The sequence below is a fragment of the Lolium rigidum genome, chromosome 2 (assembly GCF_022539505.1).
Source record: "Lolium rigidum isolate FL_2022 chromosome 2, APGP_CSIRO_Lrig_0.1, whole genome shotgun sequence".
NCBI classification, from domain to species: Eukaryota; Viridiplantae; Streptophyta; class Magnoliopsida; order Poales; family Poaceae; genus Lolium; species Lolium rigidum.
This window is the reverse complement of record NC_061509.1, coordinates 117,356,343-117,381,997: the sequence shown is the minus strand read 5'-3', so window position 1 is coordinate 117,381,997 and position 25,655 is coordinate 117,356,343. Positions and strand designations below refer to the sequence as shown.

Genomic DNA, 25,655 nt, shown 5'->3' with positions numbered 1-25,655 from the left:
TTAAGAGAAAGAAATTAATTGTGAAAGTAAACGGTTTTCTCGTCATTGTGTTTAGACACCAGTTGGGCTATACACTATAAATTCTACCAACATTTTTGTACTCCTTTCTTCACGCATGAACCCGCAATCCCTTATCTGATCAAACAGCCGATCCAGCAGACCGGTGGTCATCCTTTATAATATAAGAATTTTTTTTAAGTCAATATTGCCTCTTAATCAACATCAACTAATCCAAAATTCCATGACAAGAAAGTACAATTAACATAACTTTGCTCAATTAGGATGAGTATATAAGTTGTATCAAGTTAAATTGCTAATTCTGTTAGAACGGATGCAAATAATGGGAGTATCTGGTTTGGTTTTCCAATGCCCTATTTGTACACTGGGATAAGCCAACAGGTTGGGCGAGATATGCGCCGAGTTCAAGATGAGTTCAAGACATCAAGTTGCCGCTGAAGCTCCTCAAGATCATCATCGATAGCACCAGAGCTAGCTGGTGTAGGTGGCTCTACATAGAAATCTTCATGTGGAAGTTCGCGGAGAAGGCCTTCTGGAAGGTTGTCTGTTTAATTTTTCAAACGAGGTAAAATACATTAAGAGTGGTAAATAAGGAAACACTTCGTTCTTGGAATTCAATTTACCTGTTGCAGTCCTTAGAATGCTTGACAGCGCTATGTCACTATCATCAACAACACTGAATATGGGAAAACAAATTGCAAGTAAGAAAACCAGTGCAACTTTTGCAATAGATATTCAGTTCATCAAGCATGTCAAGGTGGTATATCCTGTTAGCTCCACTAGGTATGAAACTCCGGATAACACAGAACAATTAGCATACTATCTAAAGTTGATTAGAGAGATACTAGATGTACCTAATGTTCCACTCATTGTCTATGTGAACCGGGTATTCGATTGCTGCAGATGCTTCAGCTTCTATCTTAGCCTTTGCTGCTGCATCTCTAGCAGGTTTTGATTGCATATATTCTTTCTACAATATGATGAACACCAGGAAGTCATTGGGAAACAGTCACCATTTTAACTACGGAGTACCAAAGAGTAGCAAAGCATGTGAGAAAATAAACACCTGTCTCTCAAGACATGCTAGATTTGAACATTGTGGATTTGGTCTCATTTCCATTGTTGGAAAATAATCCTTAAGTGAATTATATCCCTGCAAATTAAGAAAAAATGACAACGTGAAAATAAGCAGATGTTCAGAATTTTGGACTGAATGTGCTGGATAAACATCTGCAACAATGACGCAACCTTCAAACCAGATACTCCCTCCGGTTCAAAATAATTGCCCAAAATGGATGTATCTACACACTACAACATGTCTAGATACGTCCATTTTGGGACAATTATTGTGAACGGGAGGGAGGAGGCGGCGTTTTGGCTCATAGGAGCAAATGCTCCCATTATACAAAATAATTAAAATACAATTTTAAAAATGTCAAAAAATTCTGACATAAATTTTTTGGTGTACATCGTGACATTCTATGTTAGTGCACAAGTTTTCGTGGAGAAACAACATTTTATGTGGCGTGTACAAAAAAGATAAAAAAATGTCGTCGTGTTATAGCATCAAAATTTGTCTGTTTTACAGGAGCCACATAATTTTTTAATTTTTTTTAAAACTTCTGTACGAACATAAAATGTGTGTACATGGAAAATTTTATTTTAGAATTTTTTGACACTTCGAAACGTAAGTTCACACAACGGGAGCAAATGCTCCTATGAGCCAAAGTGAATATCCCACCGGAGGGAGTACTATATTATGGTCTTGCCTATTTATACAGGAACGAAAATTAGCCTAAATGATACTACTCCCTACAGTTCAAAATAATTGCCCAAAAATAAATGTATCTACACATGTTTTAGTGTGTAGATAAATGCAATTTTGAGCAATTATTTTGAACCAGAGGGAGTAACAAAAATATTGTGCAAAAAATATTCTTAAAAAAGAAAGAGAACTCAACTTAATGTCATTTAAAACATGCCACGGCTTTTACAGCATCAGAGTTAGATTCAAGTAATTACCAAGTAAGGAGAAACTTGTCCAAATTTCAACAGATATTTCAGAGCATTCTGGACCAGGAGGCCAGCAACAACACCCTACAAAGAACATGTTCATCAGCTAAAATCAATAGTGACAGGAGAAATGTTGCAAGGATAGTAGTTTTGGTTAGCATTGAGATAAGAACCCTATGACTAGAATGCATTCTCACTTTGGGATGGTACTGCTGAGTCATTAAATGATTGGTGCAATGCAAACCAGTTATCTCCACCAATGCATAGATTAATTAGAAAGAAATATCAAGTAATATAGGCTGATACTCAAAAGTACAGTAGATATGCATAGATTTTAAGCAAGTAGGCCAGAAACCATAATAATAACAGTCCCAGTGTCCCAAGTTTAGCTGTTAAAAACATACAAGAATGTCCTAATCAGAACCAAGCCTCACATAGCTTTGAGCAAATTGTTGTCAGGTGAGAAAACAACTGAAACAAAAAAAAAAATGATCACCATTGTAGTTGGCAAAGAGGCAGCACAAACACCGTCTCGCTTAAGTGTACGCTCGTCCACTCCTGATGCTACAACCTATAAGAAGAGGTATCACAAACAGGTTACCAAAAGATACAGAAATTGAATGCAAATACAGGAAAAGCTAGGGGCACCTCAGGTCCTCAACAAATTAGAGCAACTATGCAGAATAAAAAAATGGCAGAAACCAAATGAACTGCCAAAACTATATTCAGGTACAATTTAAGACGATCAAAAGCATAACAGAACACAACTAAAGAATCAAGAGCATAATACTGAAGATACATAGAACGCACCAATGGAGGAGCACATGCAAAGCATGCAGTTTCGCCAGGAATCAGTAGCTGTATATGGCCAGAAACAGCGTCTTCAGAAACACCTGGTGCATAAGTTCGCACGTCAAGTGCATTTCACGATGATAAGATTATTATGAGTGAAGAGTATTAGGATGAAATGAAGGATGAGTTCTGTCATGATTCAAATTGTGCATTTCTCACTAACTGTTGGTTGTATAAGTAGCAAGGACTAAGCATCTATTTTGTCTGCCGCATATGATCTAAGAATGTAGTGTATTTCTATGAAATGCAAGAATGCAAGAGGGTACACATCTGTTTAGCAGTACAGAGGATACCGCTGGAACCCGACGGCACAGACGTTTGGGTTCATGGACGAGATGCCAGGTTGGGAAACATGGACTGGACAGTTTATTTCCTACGGCTCTATACCATCCATTTAATATACACTGGTTACACGACTAGCATGGTATGCTTTTGAAGGTGCAGGAACATGCACGCACGCACACACCCATAGATAACACAAGCACACACAAAAAGGGGGAACAAGCAGCTACCCAATAGTGTTGGGTGGAAGAGTATAACGGGGGTGCCGTCGAGCATGAGGCCAGCGTGGTCAGGACGCCATAACATGTGGCCTGCCGCTATCCAGAGGTGACGCCAGGAGCTACCCGTTGTCATGCTTGCTGACCACTGAAGACGCCGTCGCTGGGGCCTTCATGTGGCCCAAGGTATCATGAAAGATTAGCGTACTCTCGAAAAAAAAAAGACTATTGTCGGCATCGCCTGAAGATTGGAGCGGCCTCATCTTCATCACAGCAACCGACAAAGAAGGCATTGCTAGTTCAGAAATCAGTGACGCACAGCCAGCCAGGGCATCACTGATGCAAGACCAGAGCTGGCACCGTCTGATACTCTGGTGTTCGGTGCCACCCTGTTTTTCATGTCGCCTGGTGCCAGCCCTCATGTAGGGTCATCAGGGAAGTATCTAGATCAGTGGACGCGTCCATCTCATCTGTCATGGCATCATCATGCCCCTCGTCTACATGATGCTGGTGGCACAAAATGGTCAACGCCAAGTTTGCTAGGCATCTATAAATTTACATCAAGTTATCAATACATGTCCTCCAGGGAAGAATCAAAGAGCGTAAAAGTGAGGCACCAAAGGGGTTTATTTGCTTGTACGTGCCCGTCAACCACGACAAGTGAGGTGCAACGCAGTCATACGCAGACACAAGTGAATATTCGGGCATCAACGATAAAGTCCCTGTCCCACAGTCTATCTTTCACATCGTTTCCTAGACTGCCAGTCCACTAGCCTGATCTCCACAATGTGTCACGAACTGCCTCACCAGATGAGCAGATTCAGAAAAACACAGTCAATTACTGGGCCCATCGTACAGAGTCAATCAATAAGGGGCCATCAATATGATACTATCTGCACTCCCGTATCTGCACCAAAAATAGGCCAGGCACAGATCTACACAACATTATCAGCGGCCCAGATATCGGGATTAGCGGCACCTGAGTGCCAAAACACTGACCCCCTGAACTAAACATACATTTGGGGCGCTTGAGTGTTGCTGCATGACATGAGAAACTGCACGGAGATGGCATATATCAGAATATCATCAAAGAAAACAAGGACAAAGAGGAAGGGCAGAGTATTTCATTCATTAAGGTCTAAAACACGGTTGGAGCATTTGTCAAGCTACAAGGCATGACCAGGAACTCGTAGTGGGTGTTGTGCATGCAGAAGGCACTCTTTGCTTTGCTATCCAAAATGTCCTCAAACTCGCCGAGAAACTCATCCGTAAATGCTGCCGGTTCTTCGCCTCCGAGCCATGTGTTGCAGTAGTAGAAGGAACAACCCAACTTATCCATATAACCTCCTATCCACTGAGCTAAACTGTCCACGAAGATTTTCGACGTCCCACAGTATTGGGCCCAATGAGAGCAACTGTCGTGTCCAAGATTTGGACACCGGGGATTTGGTACTCCCCTTTTGAGTTCGGCCAGGGGCGCAGAGTGTGGTGAAGTCGACCGGCAGTCGAGCGACACAGGTTTTTTACCCAGGATCAGGCTGCGTTGGGTGCAGCCCCCTACAACTATGGTGTATATGATGGCGATGGATGGGTTACAATGGTTGTTCCCGGGGAAGGATCAACTGGTTCCTTTCCTTCTAAGCCTTCCCCTCTTCGTCCGGCATGGTCCTCCTTTTATAATGGCAAGGGGTCACCACAGGCGCCGGTAACATGCGGCGAGGCGCTGTGTGCATGGGCTCAACGTGGTTGCGAGGCTCGGTCGCCCAACATGATGCACTGTGGTGTGTGTCTGGGTGCACAGGTGCACAGGAGCAGGCTTAGTCGTGTCCCATCGGCCTGATCCCGACGGAGGGTCGCTTGCCAGCCGGGCACGCTTCTTCACAAGCACGATCCCCAGGCTCCCGGGTAGGTTCCCGGTCACGGCCTACTTGGAGTCCTTTCGTTCCAGGAGTCATGGTCCACCCATTGGATCCGGGGACTCCCATTCCCATGAAAACTACAGCAACCTTGTCATACCAACAATGTCAAAGCCTCCTAGTAGGATCGCAAAACAATCCACCCGAAAATCATGGTCGCCAATATGCAGCAGCACCACATGGCATAAGCCATTACCACGGACTTAGTCGTCATTGCCAACCATGACCCGGAGACCAGGGATGGTACTAGACTACTGGTGTCACAGAAGCCTGCTTGAGGATTTAGTAAACAGTAAAACTCACCTAGCTAGGGCCCCTCACAGCGATTTGGCGTTCTGAGTCGTCCGATCTGCTTATCTAATGGTTCAGATTGATACAGTAATCCCAAAGGGTCGCTGGCTACGTTCTTACTTCCTGATCCCGTTAAACAAGCCAGCTTTCATTGTCGGGCTTCTACTCCATAAAACGAGCTAGGGCTGACCTGGTTAGCCGGGCCGTGAATTGCTAATATGGGCCTCATCATCGATCCACCGCTGGACCTCTCCATCGCCGGACGAACGCCTCTCCTTCCGTTTGCATAGGCGGCGGCGTAATCACGGTGAACGAACTGAAACCGTCGGAGCCCTAATCACGGTGGTAATTTCGACCCACTCCTTCGTGTAATTATGGTGATTAATCTCAGTGCTATTTTTAGTTCTCTTCTCTCCGTGATAAATACGTCTTTCCTTACCACTTCCATCTCGCCTTCGACATCACAAGTTCATCAGATATGATCATTGCTTAGGGTTGCTTTTCTATTTGCCTGCCATCCTCATTCGTCTCAGTAATTCCATCGATGCGGACATTATGTAGCAAACTGACTTACTGTTGTTTGTTCAGGGATGACCATGCTCTTTGGTGTGGGATTTTTATCCACGAACTGCTGGTAGGGTGTTTGTGACTCTGATCCGTGACCATGGCTGCTGGAGTCTGGAGAGGTGCTCTGTTTATGCAATTTTATCTCTTGTTACCCCTATGTTGTCAATCTTTCTTATTATTATTGTTTCCACGCCATTTTCATGATACTTATGTTAGGGGTACTAATACCACTACAGAAAAGTACCATATGCCTCGCTATTTGTTGTTCTGCAGGAAGAATGATAAGCTGAAGAAGCCATATGCTACAGGGAAGAAACACACACAATGTTTGCACCTTAATAGCCTAGCAAGGTGGAGTCATCGTTATACACTTTGGTACCGTTTTTCACCAGTTTATGAGCTGTAATTGTGTTTAGGATACCTGTACTTTTAGTTTTTCATCCCTAGGTTATACCGAGCTGTCCATCCTACACTCTTATAATTCAATGATTGTGGTCATCCAATCAGACTAAGCTTCATTATACTTTGTACGAAAAGGAGAGAAGATCTTTAAATCTGCTCATGTTTCCGACTGACTGTTGATCAAGGTATTTACTGTTCCTACTCTGCATGACAAACCCTAAATGGTGGTTTTGAGTAATAGTTCAACTGAATTAGTGTCACATGTATTTCTTTTCAGAATTTATTTGAGATATGATTATATTGTTCTGGGATGTTGAATCCAATTGTTTATATTATAATTGCTTCCTTCCAAGGCTGTGTATTTACTGAAGGACAGTCAGTCATTCGGTCAATGATGGAATGATCATTGACACACAGTATGCATCTTCCTGTATAAAGAACAGGGTAAACCTTCACCAGAGAAGGTGTTCTAAAATCAAGAGAGTATTGTTCAAAAAAAATCAAGAGAGTAGGATTGTTGATTACTGGGCTCCGAGGGCTCCGAGAGGAAGTGATGTAGCCCCGCTCACCGACGACACTACATCAAGACCAACAAGTCCCCCAAGTGGACCAATGACGCGGGCTCGAGTTAAAGCTCTACATGATAAGGTGAACTCGCTCCTCACCACCCTTGATCTCGGTACACCTTCGGATGGAATGCTACCTCATGCCGATGTGCTTTGTGTCATTAGGTACAAGGAGCATCAAGACCCCGGAGAGGAGGACGCACCATGGTCAAGGGAAGGAGAGGAGCAACGGGACATGAAGATGGGCACGAAGCTGGACCCGACGTCAATCGAAGCACTCGACGGAAGAGAAGAAGATGGCCGGCCCAGGACCCGGTCGACCGGCCCCACGACCGGACCATCCGGTCCCAGGCCCGGTCAACCGGGCGCCCAACCGGATTTCCCTCGGTCCCGACCGGGCGTCGCACGGGGGCCAACCGGACAGAGTTCTGCGACATTTCCGGTTGGCGCCCGGTCGACCGGCCCCACGACCGGACCGTCCGGTCTCAGGCCCTGTCTGACCGGCCCCAGGACCGAATCCGACGGGATTTCTTCACCAAGCTGCCTAAGTTATCCATTTATGTACCTTTTCGCCTTGCTGGCCATGTATGCCTATATAAGGACCCAGGACCCCTCCTTTACCCCTTAGACATAATTTTGAGCTTAAACCAACTTTGAGCTTAGTCTCCCTAGGGTTAGCATCCATCTTGGACAAGCATCCCTTTGTAATCAAGGCAACTCTTGTTGGTGATTTGGGCATTGTTGAGTGAGATTCTAGTGCAAGACACTCTCTCTCCCTCACCAATCTCTCTTCTCCAACACCAATCTCTCACCGGGAATTCTGCCGCGTGCCTCTTCCGGGTGATTTTATTGGCGTGGTCCATCGAGCCACGGGGTAAGTATCGGGTGTATCGGGTTGGTGTGCGTGCGTGAGTATCGGTGTTCCTCGTGTTCTTCGTGTTCCTCGCGCTCTCCCACCTTTTCCCCTTGGATTTTGGGTCAAATCGCGAGATCGGACCAATCCCTAGATCTCAGATCTCATCATATGGTATCGGCAGCTCTTGGTTACCGCGAATTTGACCCCCCACCCACCCGATTTCGTTTCTAGAAAATTTTCCAAAAAATAGCCCTAAATTGCCTTTGGACGGATCTGTGATTTGGTTGCGTTTTGAGTGGTTTTGGTCCGTGGATTCGGTGTTGATGTGCTTGATCTACTATTTCCCCAACTTTTAGCCTCCAATTCCATCGTTTCCCGTCGATTTGATCTTTTGGTGTTGATTTGGGGAAGAACAAGAGATAGAACCGCGAAATCCGGTTGAGAAAGCCGGTCAACCGCCCCCCAGACCGGACCAGCCGGCCCAGCACCCGGTCGACCAAGCGCCAACCGGACCAGCCGGTCCAGAGACCGGTCAGACCGGCCCCCAGACCGGGCACCACTCCGCGCCCTCCTCCGAGCTCGATTGCGGCTACCACCACCACCACCATCATCGCAGGTATAACTTGCAGTTTTCCCTTGTAGCCCTTTTCCTTTTGCGATCTATCCTATCGAGCATTGCTTGCTTAGTGTTGCGAGATATTGCACGTGGCCCCGATTGTGAGGTGTGTGTGTAGTGTGGAGTAAAGCTTCCAAGCAAACACTCGTGTGGCAAGATAGCAAAAGCAAGGCTAACGCTAACATAGTGCGTGAAAAAGCCCCAAAAACACAAAAAGAGTGCAAGTCGCACCATACATACAAAAGAGTGCAAGTGCCACCATAGATACAAAAGAGTGCAAGTGCCACCGTATACAAAAGAGTCATAAGAGCATCTCCAGCAGACGCGCTATATCGCGGCGCGCTAAAACCAAGAATCCGCGCGCGGTAAACAGATATCGCGCGCTGTGACGTTTTTTCCTCCGCCGGACGCGCCATTTTGCAGCGCGCGTTGGCGCGGTAAAATAGCACCTCCGCCGGACGCGCCATTTTGCAGCGCGCGGACGCGGCGCAACAACAGAACACACACAAATATGCATCCAAGAAGATCAAACAATATATAAAAATTCATAAATATATTGTACCATCCAAATACAATACATTGTTCACGGCGTGGAGGAGAACGCGACGGCGGCGCGGAAGGGGCGGCGGAGAAGGACCGCCGGCCGCAACTCGTCGGCCGACGGCCGCGCGAGCGACACAGCCGCGGCGGAGCGTCCGCCGCCGCCGGGAGGAGGTGCGGGCGACGCGGATCTACGACGCGCGGCGCGCGCGAGCGGGCGGCGGCGGAGTCGACCGGCGGCGGCCGGATTTCCGCGCCGGCGGTAGGGCGGGAAATGAGGGCGCGGCGCGGGAGGAAATTTCCGGCCGTTGGCTTTTTCGCGCTTGGACGAGCGATGCCGCGCGTCGTAGCGCAACGCGCCGGATATGCCGCTCCGGATTGTGCAAAAAGCCGCGCGCCCTAAAAATTTACGACGCCGCGCCGTTTACCGCGCCTGCTGGAGCGCCTGATTCTGTCCCGCGCGCGCTATATCGGACGTTTTTATGCCGCGCGGCCTATATAGCGCGTCTGTTGGAGATGCTCTAAGCTTTTAAGCAAAAGAGAGAAGAGAAGAGAGGCCGCGTGTGAATCTTGTTGTCTCTCCGTTGCAACCAAAGCTTTGGCTCTCCTTGTGTTAGTGTGACACCGAGCACCCTTACATACACTTTTCCGCTCACTTTTGGTTGCACTAACCCCGCTTATCTCGTGTGTGTTCCACAACTTTTCCGTGTTTATAGTGATCGCCACTTTAACATTTGGATTTTAGACCTCACCCACTTTTAACAACATACTTGATTTCGGATTTCGTCTTTTGGCTTTCCACCATACTCACCTAACACCATATTTGCTAGCTTTTGCGTGTGGCTTTGCGTGTGTACCCGATACACTTGGTCTTGCTTTTGGCTTGGTTGATTGCCTCAGTACTATCTTACCTAGGTAAGAGTGCGAGGTAGTCTCCTTCCACTAACACAAACAACATAGTTCTTGTCTTTCCATCATGGATAGGAACGGAGATGAACCAAGGGATGGAGAAGTCCTCCACAACACCGAGAGGTTGGCCACCCAACACAACTTATGGACACAACGTCAAGAGTTCAAGGAGCAACTCACCTTATTCGAGACACGCATCGATGAGCAATACGACGAAGTGGCACACAAATTCTCCGTGGTGAACCAAGACTTGGCTCTACTCCGTGAAGCTACGAACAACTTGAATGGCCAAATGGCGGCCAATGATGCGAACATGGAGCGGCGCATGGATAGCCTCGAGCGCGCCATCACCAACTTGGGTCGTCATCGCCGACACCGCTCTACTTCATCATCATCAAGCTCGTCACAAGATTACTACTCTCATGGTCACCGTTAGTCCTCAAGCTCCTCCTCAAGGCATGAAAACCATCATCGACCTCATCGCCCACATGCTCGTCATGAAGACTCTCGCTCCAACTCTAGGCGAGGAGAAATCCATCGCCATGCTCGTCCACATGAACGTCCTCCACAAGATCGTCCTCAACCGGATCGCCATGCCCACCATGGGCGTGACGACCAACCCCACGACAACGTCTTCCACAACATGGAGCCACATGGTGATCCTCAAGGCCAAGGTCCTCAAGAGCAACCGAGGCGTGATCTCCGAAATCATCCTCGCCATGACCAACGTGGAAGAGGAGACCCACAACATGATCAAGATGATTAAGCCATTTTTGGACATCGTCAACACCCTCGTCAAGAACCTCAACAACATCATCAACGTGAACCAAGTGAAGCTAGTGTTCAACTCCACCGCCAACCCAATGCTATGGTTGGCCGTGGAAGACCTCCTCTACCACCTCAAGCCGCAAGAGATGAAGGCATCCGTCCTCGCCGAAGAAATTTGGAAGATGAAGAGAACATGTATGGCAAACTCAAGTTCAACATGCCCAAGTTCAAAGGTGAAGACGATGCCGAGGCCTACCTCTCATGGGCACTCAAGGTTGACAAGATCTTCCGCATCCACAACTACTCCGGTGCCAAGAAAGTGGCCATGGCATCTCTTGAGTTTGAAGACTACGCCAACACTTGGTGGGAGCAAGTCCTAACTCTAAGAGAAGAAAAGGGTGAACCCCCAATTGACACTTGGGAAGAGATGAAGGAAGAGATGCAAGCTCGCTTTGTCCCAACACACTACATGACCGACCTCTTCAACAAACTCCAAAAATTGAAGCAAGGCACCAAGACCGTTGAGGAGTTCTTCAAGGAGATGGAGTTAACTATGATGCGAGCCAACATCCAAGAGTCCGAGAAACAAACCATCGCTAGATTCTTCAATGGACTCAACTACCCCATCAAGAGAATTGTGGAGTTCCAACAATATTCCAACATGGTTGAGTTGGTTCACCAAGCCACCAAGGCCGAGCGCCCAGTGAATGAGGACATCAAGTACTCCAAGTCCAAGTCATACTTCACCTCCAAGCTCGCTACAACACCTCCTTCAACAAGCGTCAAGCCCGCCGTGTCCTCTACACCATCAAAGCAACCGCCTATCCAAAGTCGCATGAAGCAAACGGTGTCCTCCACCGCCTCCTCAAAGGCCTCTACGAGACCCTCCAATGTCACTTGTTTCAAGTGTGGCACACAAGGCCACAAATCCTTTGAGTGCAAGAATACCAAGGTCATGATCACCATGGAGAATGGCGACATAGATACGCTAAGTGAAGATGAGTATGAAGCTATGGTACAAGCCGTCGTCGCAAATGAAGAAGCTTATGATGAAGATAGTGGCGAAGACCCTCTCTTATGTGTGCATGACCCTAACCCTTCACTTGTGGTCACAAGGGTGCTAACAACTCAACCTCAAGCTATGGAAGACCAACGTTGCAACATCTTCCAAACCCGTGCCGGAATTGGTGGCAAGTCAATCAAGGTCATCATCGACGGAGGAAGTTGCCACAACTTGGCAAGCACCGAGTTGTGTGAGAAGCTAAATCTTACACTTCGCAAGCACCCTCACCCTTACCATATCCAATGGTTGAGCGACAAGGGCAATGTCAAGATTCAACATACCGTCACCGTCAACTTCAAAATCGGCCCCTATGAAGATACTATTGAGTGTGACGTGGTGCCCATGAGGGTGTGCCACATGTTGCTTGGCCGCCCATGGCAATTTGACAAGAAGGCTATACATGACGGACACACCAATGCATACACCTTCAAGGTCAAGGATAAGAAGTTTGAGCTTCGCCCAATGACTCCTAGCCAAATCATCGCCGACAATGCGAAGGCTTTAGCGAGGACACAACAACACACCCACCATAGTGAGTTGAGAGGAGAGGGAGCGACCCACCAAAAGGAGAGTGAGCGCCACAAGCCCTATACGAGTGAGAGAAAGAGCGTCCTCCTAGCCACCAAAAGCGAGTGGAGAGAAGTGCAAGAAAACCCATCCACCACATTGCACTATGTGCTAATTTGCAAGGGCCCGTCATCGGAGACTAACGACTTAACCAACATTCCTTCGTCTTTGTTGTCTCTTTTGAAGGAGTTCCAAGACGTCTTCCCCGACGAGCTACCTCATGGACTTCCACCGCTTCGGGGCATCGAGCACCGCATCGACCTCATACCCGGCGCTCCGCTTCCAAACCGTGTCGCCTACCGAACCAACCCCGAAGACACGAAGGAGATTCAACGCCAAATACAAGATCTCCTCGCTAAAGGGTACGTGCGAGAAAGCCTTAGCCCTTGTGCCGTTCCCGTGATTCTTGTTCCTAAACCGGATGAGACGCAACGAATGTGTATGGATTGCCGCCCCATCAATGCCATTACCGTTCGTCACCGCCATCCCATTCCGCGTTTAGATGACATGCTTGATGAGTTGAGCGGTGCCACGATTTTCTCGAAAGTCGATTTGCGTAGTGGCTACCATCAAATCCGCATGGCAATTGGTGATGAATGGAAGACGGCATTCAAGACCAAACTTGGTCTCTATGAATGGCTTGTCATGCCATTTGGTCTTTCAAATGCTCCATCAACTTTCATGCGTCTCATGAATCACATCTTGCGTCCTCTCATTGGCAAGTGTGGTTGTCTATTTCGATGATATTCTCATTTATAGCCACAATCTCGAGGACCATGTGCAACATGTGAGAGAAGTCTTATGCATCTTGCGTCATGAGAAGCTTTATGCAAATCTTCCCAAATGCACTTTTGCCCAAAACAAATTGGTTTTCCTTGGTTTTGTGATTTCCGCCAATGGCATTGAAGTGGACTCTTCGAAGGTTGACGCCATACATAATTGGCCCACGCCGACCACCGTTGGTCAAGTTCGAAGTTTCCATGGACTCGCCGGTTTCTACCGCCGCTTTGTGAAAGATTTTAGCACCATTGCTTGCCCTTTGAACGAGCTTACCAAAAAGAATGTTCCGTTTGTGTGGGGCAAGGCCCAACAAAATGCTTTTGATGAGTTGAAGAAACGCCTTACCGAAGCTCCTCTTCTCGTCCTTCCAAATTTTGCAAAAACTTTTGAGATTGAGTGTGATGCGAGCGGACTTGGTATTGGTGGAGTCCTTATGCAAGATGGTAAACCCGTGGCATATTATAGTGAGAAGTTGGATGGCGCACGCCTCAACTACCCTATATATGACAAGGAACTTTATGCTTTGGTTCGTGTTCTTGAGGTTTGGCAACACTATCTTTGGCCGAAAGAGTTTGTTATCCATTCCGACCATGAGTCTTTGAAGTATTTGAAAAGCCAACACAATTTGAACAAACGACACGCAAAATGGGTTGTGTTCATTGAGTCTTTCCCGTATGTAATCAAATACAAGAAGGGCAAGGACAATGTAGTAGCGGATGCACTTTCCCGCAAACTCACCCTTTTACTCACTCGTTTGGATTTTCATGTCTTGGGACTTGAGGAGATCAAAGAACTCTATCCCTCCGATTCTTTCTTTGCACCGATATTTGAGAAGTGTTCCGTTCATCGAGGAGTTGATGATTTCTACTTGCATGATGGATACTTGTTCAAAGCCAACAAAATTTGCATTCCCGAGTCTTCTCTTCGCAAGTTGCTTTTACAAGAGTCACATGGAGGTGGTCTCATGGGCCATTTTGGACGTGACAAGACACTTGCGATGCTATCCACTCATTACTATTGGCCGAAGATGAAGCGAGATGTGGAGCGCCTATGCAACCGTTGCACTACATGCCTTCAAGCTAAGTCCACCACCAACCCTTATGGTCTTTACATGCCTTTACCGGTTCCATATTCTCCTTGGTCGGATATAAGCATGGATTTTGTACTAGGCTTACCACGAACAAAGCATGGGCATGATTCGATCTTTGTGGTAGTGGATAGGTTCTCTAAAATGGCTCATTTCATACCATGTCATAAGAGCGATGATGCTTCACACATTGCTTCATTGTTTTTCAGGGAAGTGGTTCACCTACACGGAATACCGGCAAGCATTGTGTCGGATCGGGACGTCAAGTTTATGAGTTATCTATGGAAGTCGCTCATGGCAAAGTTTGGAGTGAAGTTCTTGTTCTCATCGTCCTCGCACCCTCAAACCGATGGACAAACGGAAGTGGTCAATCGAAGCTTCTCAACCCTTCTACGCATACTAGTGAAGAAAAATTTGAAGTCATGGGAAGAGTGTCTACCCCACGCAGAGTTCGCCCACAATCGAGCCAAGCACTCCACAACATCACGGAGTCCGTTCATGGTCGTATATGGTTTCGAACCGCACACGGCGCTCGACCTCCTTCCACTACCTCTTCATGAAAGAACCAACATGGACTTCGACAAGCGCACCACCGCCATGAAGAAACTACATGAAGACACAAGAGCAACCATACAAGAGCATGTACTTCGCCAAGCTAACCGCCTCAACGCCAAGAAGAAGGAACGAGTGTTTGAAGAAGGAGACCTCGTTTGGCTACACCTTCGGAAAGAAAGGTTCCCTCATGAACGCAATTCCAAGCTCAAGCCAAGAGGAGATGGGCCTTTCAAGGTCCTCAAGCGCATCAACAACAACGCTTACATCATCGACATACCAACCTCTAATACTTGGTGAGCAACACGTTCAACATCTCGGATCTCTCACCCTATCATGGAGATGAGGAGGAACAAGAGTCGAGGATGACTCTCTTCCAAGGGGGGGGAGATGATGTAGCCCCGCTCACCGACGACACTACATCAAGACCAACAAGTTCCCCAAGTGGACCAATGACGCGGGCTCGAGTTAAAGCTCTACATGATAAGGTGAACTCGCTCCTCACCACCCTTGATCTCGGTACACCTTTGGATGAAATGCTACCTCATGCCGATGTGCTTTGTGTCATTAGGTACAAGGAGCATCAAGACCCCGGAGAGGAGGACGCACCATGGTCGAGGGAAGGAGAGGAGCAACGAGACATGAAGATGGGCACGAAGCTGGACCCGACGTCAATCGAAGCACTCGACGGAAGAGAAGAAGATGGCCGGCCCAGGACCCGGTCGACCGTCCCCACGACCGGACCATCCGGTCCCAGGCCCGGTCAACCGGGCGCCCAACCGGATTTCCCTCGGTCCTGACCGGGGGCCAACCGGACAGAGTTCTGCGACATTTCCGGTTGGCGCCCGATCGACCGGCCCCACGACCGGACCGTCCGGTCTCAGGCCCGGTCTGACCGGCCCCAGGACCGGATCCGACGGGATTTCTTCACCAAGCTGCCTAAGTTATCCATTTATGTACCTTTTCGCCTTGCTAGCCATGTATGCCTATATAAGGACCCAGGACCCCTCCTTTACCCCTTAGACATAATTTTGAGCTTAAACCAACTTTGAGCTTAGTCTCCCTAGGGTTAGCATCCATCTTGGACAAGCATCCCTTTGTAATCAAGGCAACTCTTGCTGGTGATTTGGGCATTGTTGAGTGAGATTCTAGTGCAAGACACTCTCTCTCCCTCACCAATCTCTCTTCTCCAACACCAATCTCTCACCGGGAATTCTGCCGCGTGCCTCTTCCGGGTGGTTCTATTGGCGTGGTCCATCGAGCCACGTGGGTAAGTATCGGGTGTATCGGGTTGGTGTGCGTGCGTATCGGTGTTCCTCGTGTTCTTCGTGTTCCTCGCGCTCTCCCACCTTTTCCCCTTGGATTTTGGGTCAAATCGCGAGATCGGGCCAATCCCTAGATCTCAGATCTCATCAGGAAGTGCTCAGGATCTCCAAAGAGAGAAGCTAATTTTGTGTGAGCATCTTGGAAGTTTATAATATAAATCCAGGGACCTTCTTTATGACAACTGTGAAGTGTAAAATAACACAAAAGGTATATTTCCTTTCTTTCTGATTTACCCCTGCTTTATAGTAGAAAAATGAAATATCTTGTGTCAGTTATATTGCTACTTCATAGTAGAAAAAGGTATATTGTTGATGGGAGGCATGAGGTTTCAGTTTTGGTTAAAGCACAAATATATAGAATAAATGGTGTATGGAAGAAGCTGAAAATTAAGATATTTTTTCTCCTATGTTATCTTTTTGGTTAGCAATAGTTCTGTTTGAGAGAACAAATGGTTCGGTTAAGGAGAACACAAAAAATACTTGATTACCCACAGTACAAGTCATTAACTATATAATGCCACACATGAATATTTGCCAACTTTTCCATTCAAAGTTTCTTGCCTTACATGCCCCCACTGTTTCCGTAGGTTGCCCAAATAATGGTTGATATAACTACAAGAAAGGTGGGGTAAGTAGTTTGACCAATCACTAATTGTGCACTTCATTTCTTTTTTACAATGGAAGGCTGAGAATCTGTAGGCAGCTTTGCCTGATGGAACAGAGTTACACTCATTAGTTGTGTTACCAAATGCTACTCCATCATGAGACCGAGGGCACATATGGTGAGGATTACTCTAAATATGAATTTGTGAAGTTTATTAGTTCTAATTTTGGAAGAATGGTGCAGCAGCAGCAAAAGTCAGCTACACTTGTGGTGCAATAAGAGTACTGTTAGAAATAGTCAAAACTATTTATATAGCTTGCGAGTTTTTGGATTTTAGAGGAGAATTATTAGTAGGGTGCGGTAGGAAAATTATATGCTTTCTATCTTACTGCTTCTAAGAACTAACATTACCACAAGTCACGGATTCAAAGCCATCACAGCCAGGATGCTTAGTTCTTATTCATAATGTAATATCTCACTGTGGACTTATTGCTTGTACAACTAAGATCCTTCATGGTTTTGTAATCTAATGCCAAATATATGCAGTCTAAAGTAATGGCCATCGCCGCGCATGCTCATCTATACAAGTTGACAATTTATGGTTAACCTGAAATATCCTTCAGATTTGCTCATTCTATGTTATTCAGACAGTAAAGTATGCTTGAAGAAAATGATGTTGAGAAGTGTTATTTCCTATACTTTTCATTTTTTTCCCTTATGCTTCCAAGGAATGAAAAAAATGCCACTGTCAGTACTTCTACATAAGCCATTGTGCTTGTGATATTATTGAATGCGCTTCAAAATAACAAAGGTTATGTTGTAATGATGGTACTTTCAGTCTTCATGGAAGTCCCTCGTTTCCTCACATAGTTTTTTACTTCTTAGCACACGATTGTATCTATTGAATCTTTCCAATGTTTTAATCATTATGGCTATTACTTTGAACAATTAAATTGGGTACATTTCTCTATAAACAAGTGTGTGTTCTGATTAGCTGGTGTACAATAATGTATTGCATAGTCACAATTATATGTTTATTTTCATGTATAAACAACTAAGATTTCCATGGGTACCTTGTGAAAGCACACAGCATGCCTTGGAGGCACCTATACTAGACTCTATTGGCTCATACTATTTTTCTCAAATATTGTACTATACAAACTTTTCTAAATATTATTATCATTATTTCTTCAAGATGGACGGGCGCAGCGAAGCGCGCATTTATGATCTAGTGTGTCGTTAAGAAAAGACTCGTGAGAGCTGCAAGGGTTGCCCGAACACCCTCTTAAGACATAGGTGTGGTTTCGTTGCCTCCTCCCAATCATCAACATCCATCCAAAACAGCCATGCACAATGATGACAAGGACAAACTGCTCATCGACAGTAAAGCATAAGCCCTTCTTAGACGCTATGTCATTTCAGCATGGGACAGATGACGGAAGTGCAGCCTGTTGTAGGCATCGCTGTTGTTGATGGTATCACCATGAAGGCCCTTGCTTCTAGCATGGGTGCAAGAGCAACCAGAGTGGAGGCCCGAGATAAGGGCCCCGAAGAGTATCCATGCAGCTGCTGTTTGGACAGGTTGGTAGTAGCGCTCGTATGAAAGCGCTAAACTGATTACCTTGTCGAGATCTTCAGGACGCGGAAGCTCGACGTCCGTGCGAAGAGACTCCAACAGTCCGGTAGTGGGTTCCACTTAGTCTTCATCGGTGAGGTGGGGCAAGCGATGGTAGTTGTCGACCATCCCACTAAAGGGAAGGAGAGACAAAATCCCCAGCTTGTTCATATGCTTCGGGGAACCAAAGTTGAGATGACATAGCTCCACAAACCATGCCCATGATGGTACGCTCAGTATAATGGATTAGCATTGTTGTTGAGGTGGAAGGAGGCAAGCTACACTTTATCAGATTAGGTGACGTGTTGCTCATCGAAAAACTGCTCACTCGTTCAGTCATGCCAACAGATCTCCCATGCTTCCGGATTGGGGAAATTCTAGCATGGCATATTTGGGGATAGTCAGGGTAGTCGTGAAATGGGGGGTAGCATGTGGAGTGGACGTTAGGAGAGTGGTTGGCCAGATGCTGGCGCATATAAGTCTGGTAGAGCTAATTTGTAGGTAGGCTGAGGCGTGTGGAAGAGTTTTGGATTGGACAGACATGGTGGTGGTATGGTTGGTTGTGTGGCATTGGGGAGGGCAACCCAGTGGTGAGAAATGCAGCGGGAGGTGACGGTTGTGGTCACCAGCCTGTAGAGGTCGATGAGCTGTCGGTGAAGATTGCCTGAGGGGACCCCCCAGGCCAGGTGGAATTCCACTTGGAAACAGTGGAGGTGGAGTGTGGCCAGAGAGTGGACCAAGAGGAGGGCATAAGAATTGGGTGGCGAAGTCACTGAATTGCTGGTGCAGCTTCTCAGCGTGACGTCGAACCTTGATGTCCAAGCCATGTTCATCGGCTGCAGCACTACCAGGACCATCGCATATAGCGGCTGGGAAGCCACTGTACCATCCTCTTAATCGGACAACATGGTCTCTGATACCAAGCAGTTGGAGACTTGGGCCGGACGGCGTAACCATGGCCTGGAGATCCCTAAGAGCCTAAGAAAATCTTGTATAAACCTCCTCACCTTCTATCAAGTCCGGCTTCTAATTCTTTCGCAAAAGGCAATCTATCCAAGTACAAATTGAATTCTCTCCATAGGGAAATATAATAATAGGAATCCTGGGCAATATGCCCCTTCCTGCTCATAGTCTATCCTACCACAGGCTGGGGTTTACTCCTACTATAGTGGATTCCCAACGTAACAAAATTGGACTGTTTCAATCAGACCTGTCAAATAGTTGTGTACCAAAGAGGCCACCATGCTCTTGCAAAAAGATTCATACTCAGTTTACCAACAACTAGGGATTTAACTTTTGAAGACAATGGTGATTGAATTTTTATGTAAAGTGTGATCAAATAATAGCAGGAAGATATCAGTGCTGATTGTAAGAGCAGTACCAAAAAATAGTAAGTATATTCTCGATAGGGCATGATCAATAATGCAAGTTTTGAACTTACCAGATTCCATCCATGTCTGGCAAAGCTCATTGCAAGCCTGAAAAGTGGGTACAAAAACAAATAACGCACAACTGAATTTCAGAAATGCGCAACCATGCATGTGAAGTAAAAAAGCCATAGAGAACAAAAAATGTTGAGAGGGTTGATGATGAGCTACATAAAATCATGAAATTGCAATTTTCACAAGTTTTCACCTGGTTGACAACCATACGAGCTTCATAGTTATCAACACAGCTCAAAACAAGATCAACTCCAGTGCTACGCCCATGAGAGCTCCTGGCTTTGAGACTTCCTAAAAACGTTTCAAATCCTTTGACTGTAGTGATATTCAACGAATAGCTCTGCGGGGACAGAAAGATGTCATCAGTTTGCACAACAAAGCAGGAAAAATATAAGAGTACAAGACACATTATTCAACCCAAAGATCCACTACACAAAGGCAAATTCTCTTTGGTATAACTAATGTTATGGTCATGGATATTGATAGAACTGTCTAACGGGCAACGTTGGGTGAAGAAAAAAATTATCATGAAAAATGTAAGACCTACGTTTTCGCCATTCCACGAAAACTTGTACTGTAACAAATCTGATGAAAGAATCTATTTGCTGAAGGAAAGGGAGATCGCATAAGTGACTGTCACCAGTGGACATAGTTCTCACCTCCAACACAACATCGGGATTTATTTCAGAAAGTGTCTGCACAGCGGCATCAGTTTTGGCCATTCCAACCTAACAGCAAAGGGATATTGTTACTTGGTCTGGCCAACATTATGCTCTTGGAGAATAGTAGATATAAAGAATTCAGTATATAGTGACAGTGTTTCAGAAAATAAGCTTGCATGTACAGTATACATTCAAGAAATGCACAAAACGGCATCATGCATAGAAAGGAGAGAACAAATAAAGAAATTTCCCCTGGAAGCTTACCTGATCCGGGCGGAAGAACAGCCTATTCATGTTAGCCAACTCAACTGTGTCATAGTCATATAACAAGAGGCGCCCAATCCCACATCTAGTAAGCATCTCAGCAGCAACACTACCAACACCACCTATACCCTGTGGAGCATGTATTAATGTATCAAGAAATTACTAAGTCCAAATTTTGGACTGGTAACTGAAGATCTTCAGCCATGAAATTTTCTGCTCAAGTAAGCAGCACAGTTGCAACCATTTATGTTCTGTTATATTTCATAAAAACTACTACCTCTGTCCATAAAAGGATGTCTTAACTTTGTCAAAATATGCATGTATCTAGACGTGTTTTAGTGTGTAGATACATGCAAATTTTGACACAAAGTTGAGACATTCTTTTATGGACGGAGGGAGTACAAAATTTGCAAGGTGATAGGTTGGTCTATTAGTATCGTAATTTTGTGCAGATAAAACATGTGTGATACCAAACAAAGAAAAAATTACGAAATTTAATTAACATTAATAGAAGTTAGCCTTAGATAAGAAAAAACGTGGCTGTTCGGAACATATACAGTATAATATTAGTTTCTTTTCTGATAAGCAAGGGCAGCCAACAAACCACGGATATATGTTTAGCAAGAAAAAAAAAAGTTACATATCCCGGATCGAGCGTTTGGGGGACTCGTTTTCTTCGTGCCGGGTTTGGGGGACGTCGCTCCCCAGCCGCGTCCCCCAAACAGAATTTGAGATTTTTAAAATTTAATCAAAAACAGTTGAATTTATTCAAACTTGCTATATATTACATAGATTCAAACGAAATTCGATGAAATTTAAACATAAACCCTAATCTAGTGGTACTTGCGGCGGCTAGAGGGGTCGCAGTACTGGTGGAAGTTGTACATGTCGTCGACGACGACGTCCTGCTTGCTGCGCTCGTCGGGCTTGTCGACGGGCTCGTCCTTCACCACACCGCTTGGCCCAGCTTCGCCGTCGTTGGTGAGGTCGACGAGCGGCATCCCAGCGTCGCAGATGGACATTGCGATCGCCGCGTCGAGGTTTCCCCTCCAGGCGTCCTTGTCGTTCAACGACGCAGCGAACGCCGCGTCCAAGTCGCTGCTAGCAATGAGGCGCTGCTGCCGCTCGTACTCCACCACCCGCGCGGCCGCCGCGGCTTCCTCGTCGTCCTGCTCCTCTTTCACCTCCGGCTTCGGAACGAGGAGGGTGCCGCCGACGCGCCTATGCTGCTACCGCGCTGGTTCGCGGATGTTGACGCTGCTGCCGCCGCGCCTCCGACTCGCCAGCGGAGTCGCGTACTCTGGCTCTTCCTTCACCTCGCGCTTCGGCACGTTGTACGGCGTGGGGCGGTGCGAGGAAGGAGTCGATCGCGCCGGCCCCGAAGAAGAAGTGTACATCCTCCTCGGTTGCCACCGCGCTGCGGCCGAAGGAGATGGTGGCGGGGAAGGTGGCATCTCCAGCCTTGGGGCACCCCTGTGGATGCCGTCGACGACGTTCGGGAGGGTGCGCCCAGGAACGGCCAGAAACAAATGCACCCCTCCTTGTTCCAAGTGTTCCTCTGGCCGACGAGGCCATCGGTGTTGTTCATCTCGGCGTCATGTTGTGCCCGGAAGAAGTCCGCCCACCAGTCGTCGTTACCGATGGGGGCCTAGGTGGGATCGGTTCACTCCTCGACGCTGAGGCGAGCACGCTAGGTCCTGATCGCGTCGCTCCAGCGTTCGGTTCCCGCCGCCGCCGGCGGCGGGGCGCCGACCCCGTTGACGGTCATCCTCCAGCCGGCGCTGCTTGGCAGGTGCATGTCCGGCGGGACAGGGTCAGCGCCCACACCTCCGCCACCATGAGGCTGCCGCGGCCGAAGTCGTATGCCGCGAGGATGTTCTTGCGGGAGGACGACATTGGCGCCGAGGAAGGAGGTGCGGCGAGATTGGAATGTGGAACGTGGTGAGGGGAAGGAGGGACGCTCTTTATTGTACATCGGCGGCAGGCGAGGCGGCAACGGGGCGTTGGCCGCAATAAACGCTGGCGCAGATGGCCACGCGGCCATGCACGACGAGACGCTTCACTGTGTCGCCTGGGAAATCTGGGCACCATTAGCGTCGCTTGACCAGAGGTAGGCGACGGGCTTTTAGACTTCCATGTCACTAACGTGTTGGTCCTGCGTCTCCTCGCCTCGCTTTTCGTTGTGTCCGGCACGCCCAGAGCGTCCCATGTGGACCGGGGACGTGCTCGGAGCGCCGGACACCGTATTGGGCCTTTGGGGCGCGCGGCTGGGAACGAAAAATTGTCCGGCGCGCCCCAAATACCTTTGGGGGTCGCTTTGGGGGACGTGGCTGGAGATGCTCTTAGCCCTGTGACTACCGAGTTTGATTGTACAAATTGATAATTTCAACATAAATGAGCATAGTTGCAGTTCTGCAGCAAACAAGTAAGCTTGAACCTTGCATAAGCTCATTTTTCTAAAACAATCCTAAATATTAATTTGGTTATTACTGCATTGGCATAAAACTCTCTTGGGCTTGAGTACATGTTGGTAACCATGGTATTTCATCGATGGAATCCTAGTATTCCCTCCCTCTATAAATAAATAGATGTTTGAGGTTTGTCTAAATCTGAATGTATCTAGACGCTAGATACATCCAGATTTAGATAAATCTCAGACATAGGTAGTACATGAACTATGCCGAAGACACAAGTGAAAAGTACTCACTAGTCACTACCCCCAGAATACTACATATTTGATGACCCATTATCTCCATCTGATATCTTCAAAGCATACCGACTAACATCATCTACTCAAAGAGGTACATTGTGCAGGTCTTCTCAACGTCAATTTCCAACTAGAATTGCTATAAGTACTTATTTTTTAAGTAACTCCTCAAAGCCAGGTGAGGGCAAAAGATGCTTACCACAATGGCGACAGAGTAGTCGCGGATGAGCTCGTAGTTGCCAACAATCCCCATCCTCTGCAACGCCATAAGCCTGCTGTAAGGGTTGCTATCTACAACCTCCGCGCTCATGTCCTGCGCCACAAAACCCCAATTGGCAAACCACCGTCAATTGTACCAATCTACAAACCGTGCGCATCGACTTTACCACCTAAAGCCTGGCGATCCGTCAGATCCTACCTTAATCTTCGATCGGCCGGTGGCGGCCGCAGCGCTGGCAAGGCTCGACATACCAGCCACTCGATCTCGCATCTACCAACATGGAGAAGAAGATAAGACAATGGCCAAAGGGAAGGATCAAGATCTACGGAGCGGAGGATCGGTTACTCGATCGATGGAGGCAGGGTCAGGACGCTGCTTGAGCGCATCGAGGTCTCGAAGAAGCGCACGCAGCTCATCCTCCATGGTAAGCGATTACCTCCGCCGGCGAGAGGATCCGTTTAACTGTGATTTGCCTGGCAGCGGCTGTCTGGATCGGAGTAATAAGTATGGAAATACGAGGAAAGGCGGGCGACTCGAGTCCAAGAAAGAAAAAAGCATCGTATTGTTGGATTTGATGAGGTCAAAAAAAAAAACCGGATAAAATTTTCGTCCGTCCGTCAAAAAACCTTGTTTTTTTGGTACGTCAAATAAGTCTTAACTATTAGTTTGTCTGAAAGCCGCTTCGTCCGTCAAGCCACGGAACCCAGAGCGTCTCCTCTCAAAATTAGATCAGATCGAATCTCATCTAACAAAACCCACACCTCAATTCCCTGCAGAGCCCGGTGGAAAACGTCCGGGAGCTGGCGGAGTTTCTTGGGTACCAGTTCACGGTGACAAAGCAGGAGGCCGGCGTGGTTGATGCTGTCGTGGAGACGTGCAGTCTGCAGAAGCTGGGGAACGGTATCCAATGATTCGTTACTGGCTACGACGCCTCTATCTGTTTGAAGCGTCTTCGTGTCGACATGGGCACGGTGACTGCTGGCCAGTTGAACTTTGCCGCCATGAACTTCCGTCGGCAAGAGTCCGAGAAGGACACGAGTCATCTGATGCCGCACCGACGACGCCGAGACCGTCCCGCATCTCACGCGCCTGATAAACTACGCGCCGACGCTCGTTATTTCAGGAGACGAAGGACTTGGTGGCTATGCCCCGGAAGAGGGCGAGACGGCGAGTGTGGTGTAAGGGAGTCCGCAAGAGGCGTACAAGTGGTCAGTTTGCAACGACAGTGAGGCCTTGGGAGGACAGTGCAAGCTTGGCAGCAGGCGCTGTGGAGCTGCTGATCCTGACAATGCGCGGCGAGAAATCAGTCCACTGAGAGAGCTGTTGAGATGAAGAACTGCCGGGGCTGCAGGGATACAGTGAGCTTCTATGATATTTTCTCCTCTCCAAGTACAAGGCAAGCTTTCCCAAAAAGAAATCATAAAGGGCCAAATCGAAGAAGACAAAGCGCTGGCTTGGCCGACGCCACACGTTCACGGCCTTTGTACCTTGTGAGTTGGATCAACGCGTGTTGCAGAGCCCAGGCCCTAGGGTGGCCGAAGTTGGCCTTCACGACGGCATCCATGGTCGGAACCGGATGGTCTTCATCGACGGCTCTACTAGCTTCGTAGCTGCAGCCATCTGGACACGGAGCACGGACGCGGATCGGTCGCGAGTCCGCATCGGAGGGCGGACGGGCGACAAGAAGAGGCGCAAGCCACAGCAGCCGGTCGGCGTCGGCATGGCCGGCTGGTACATTGACGCCGAGCTCAGCCGATTTATCGTAATTCAACTAACAATGTGCACAAAAGGATGCTTTGGTGTTTGCTACTGATGCTACAAATGGTTTAACTAACAATGGGAGTATTTGAGCTTAGTGAATACGATACGTTGAACACCTCGCGAGTTCGTCATTGCCCCGAGCCCCCAACCATGTGGAGACTGCACACCCTACCAGTGCGTTCTCTCCAGAAC

General features: G+C 47.4%; 1 protein-coding gene across 1 annotated transcript; it reads right to left on the bottom strand.

The window, feature by feature from the left end:
- Positions 1-253: 253 nt before the first annotated feature.
- Positions 254-24,237, bottom strand: LOC124692273 (ubiquitin-like modifier-activating enzyme 5). The gene is made up of 14 exons (XM_047225611.1): positions 24,048-24,237; positions 23,901-23,972; positions 23,682-23,795; positions 20,776-20,904; positions 20,509-20,577; positions 20,043-20,189; positions 19,849-19,885; positions 2,842-2,924; positions 2,528-2,602; positions 2,041-2,115; positions 1,085-1,171; positions 873-988; positions 642-694; positions 254-562 (listed from the first exon to the last, which is right to left on the bottom strand). The coding sequence occupies exons 1-14, from the start codon at positions 24,123-24,125 to the stop codon at positions 423-425; spliced, it is 1,275 nt and encodes a 424-aa protein (XP_047081567.1). The 5' UTR covers positions 24,126-24,237; the 3' UTR covers positions 254-422.
- Positions 24,238-25,655: the final 1,418 nt, after the last annotated feature.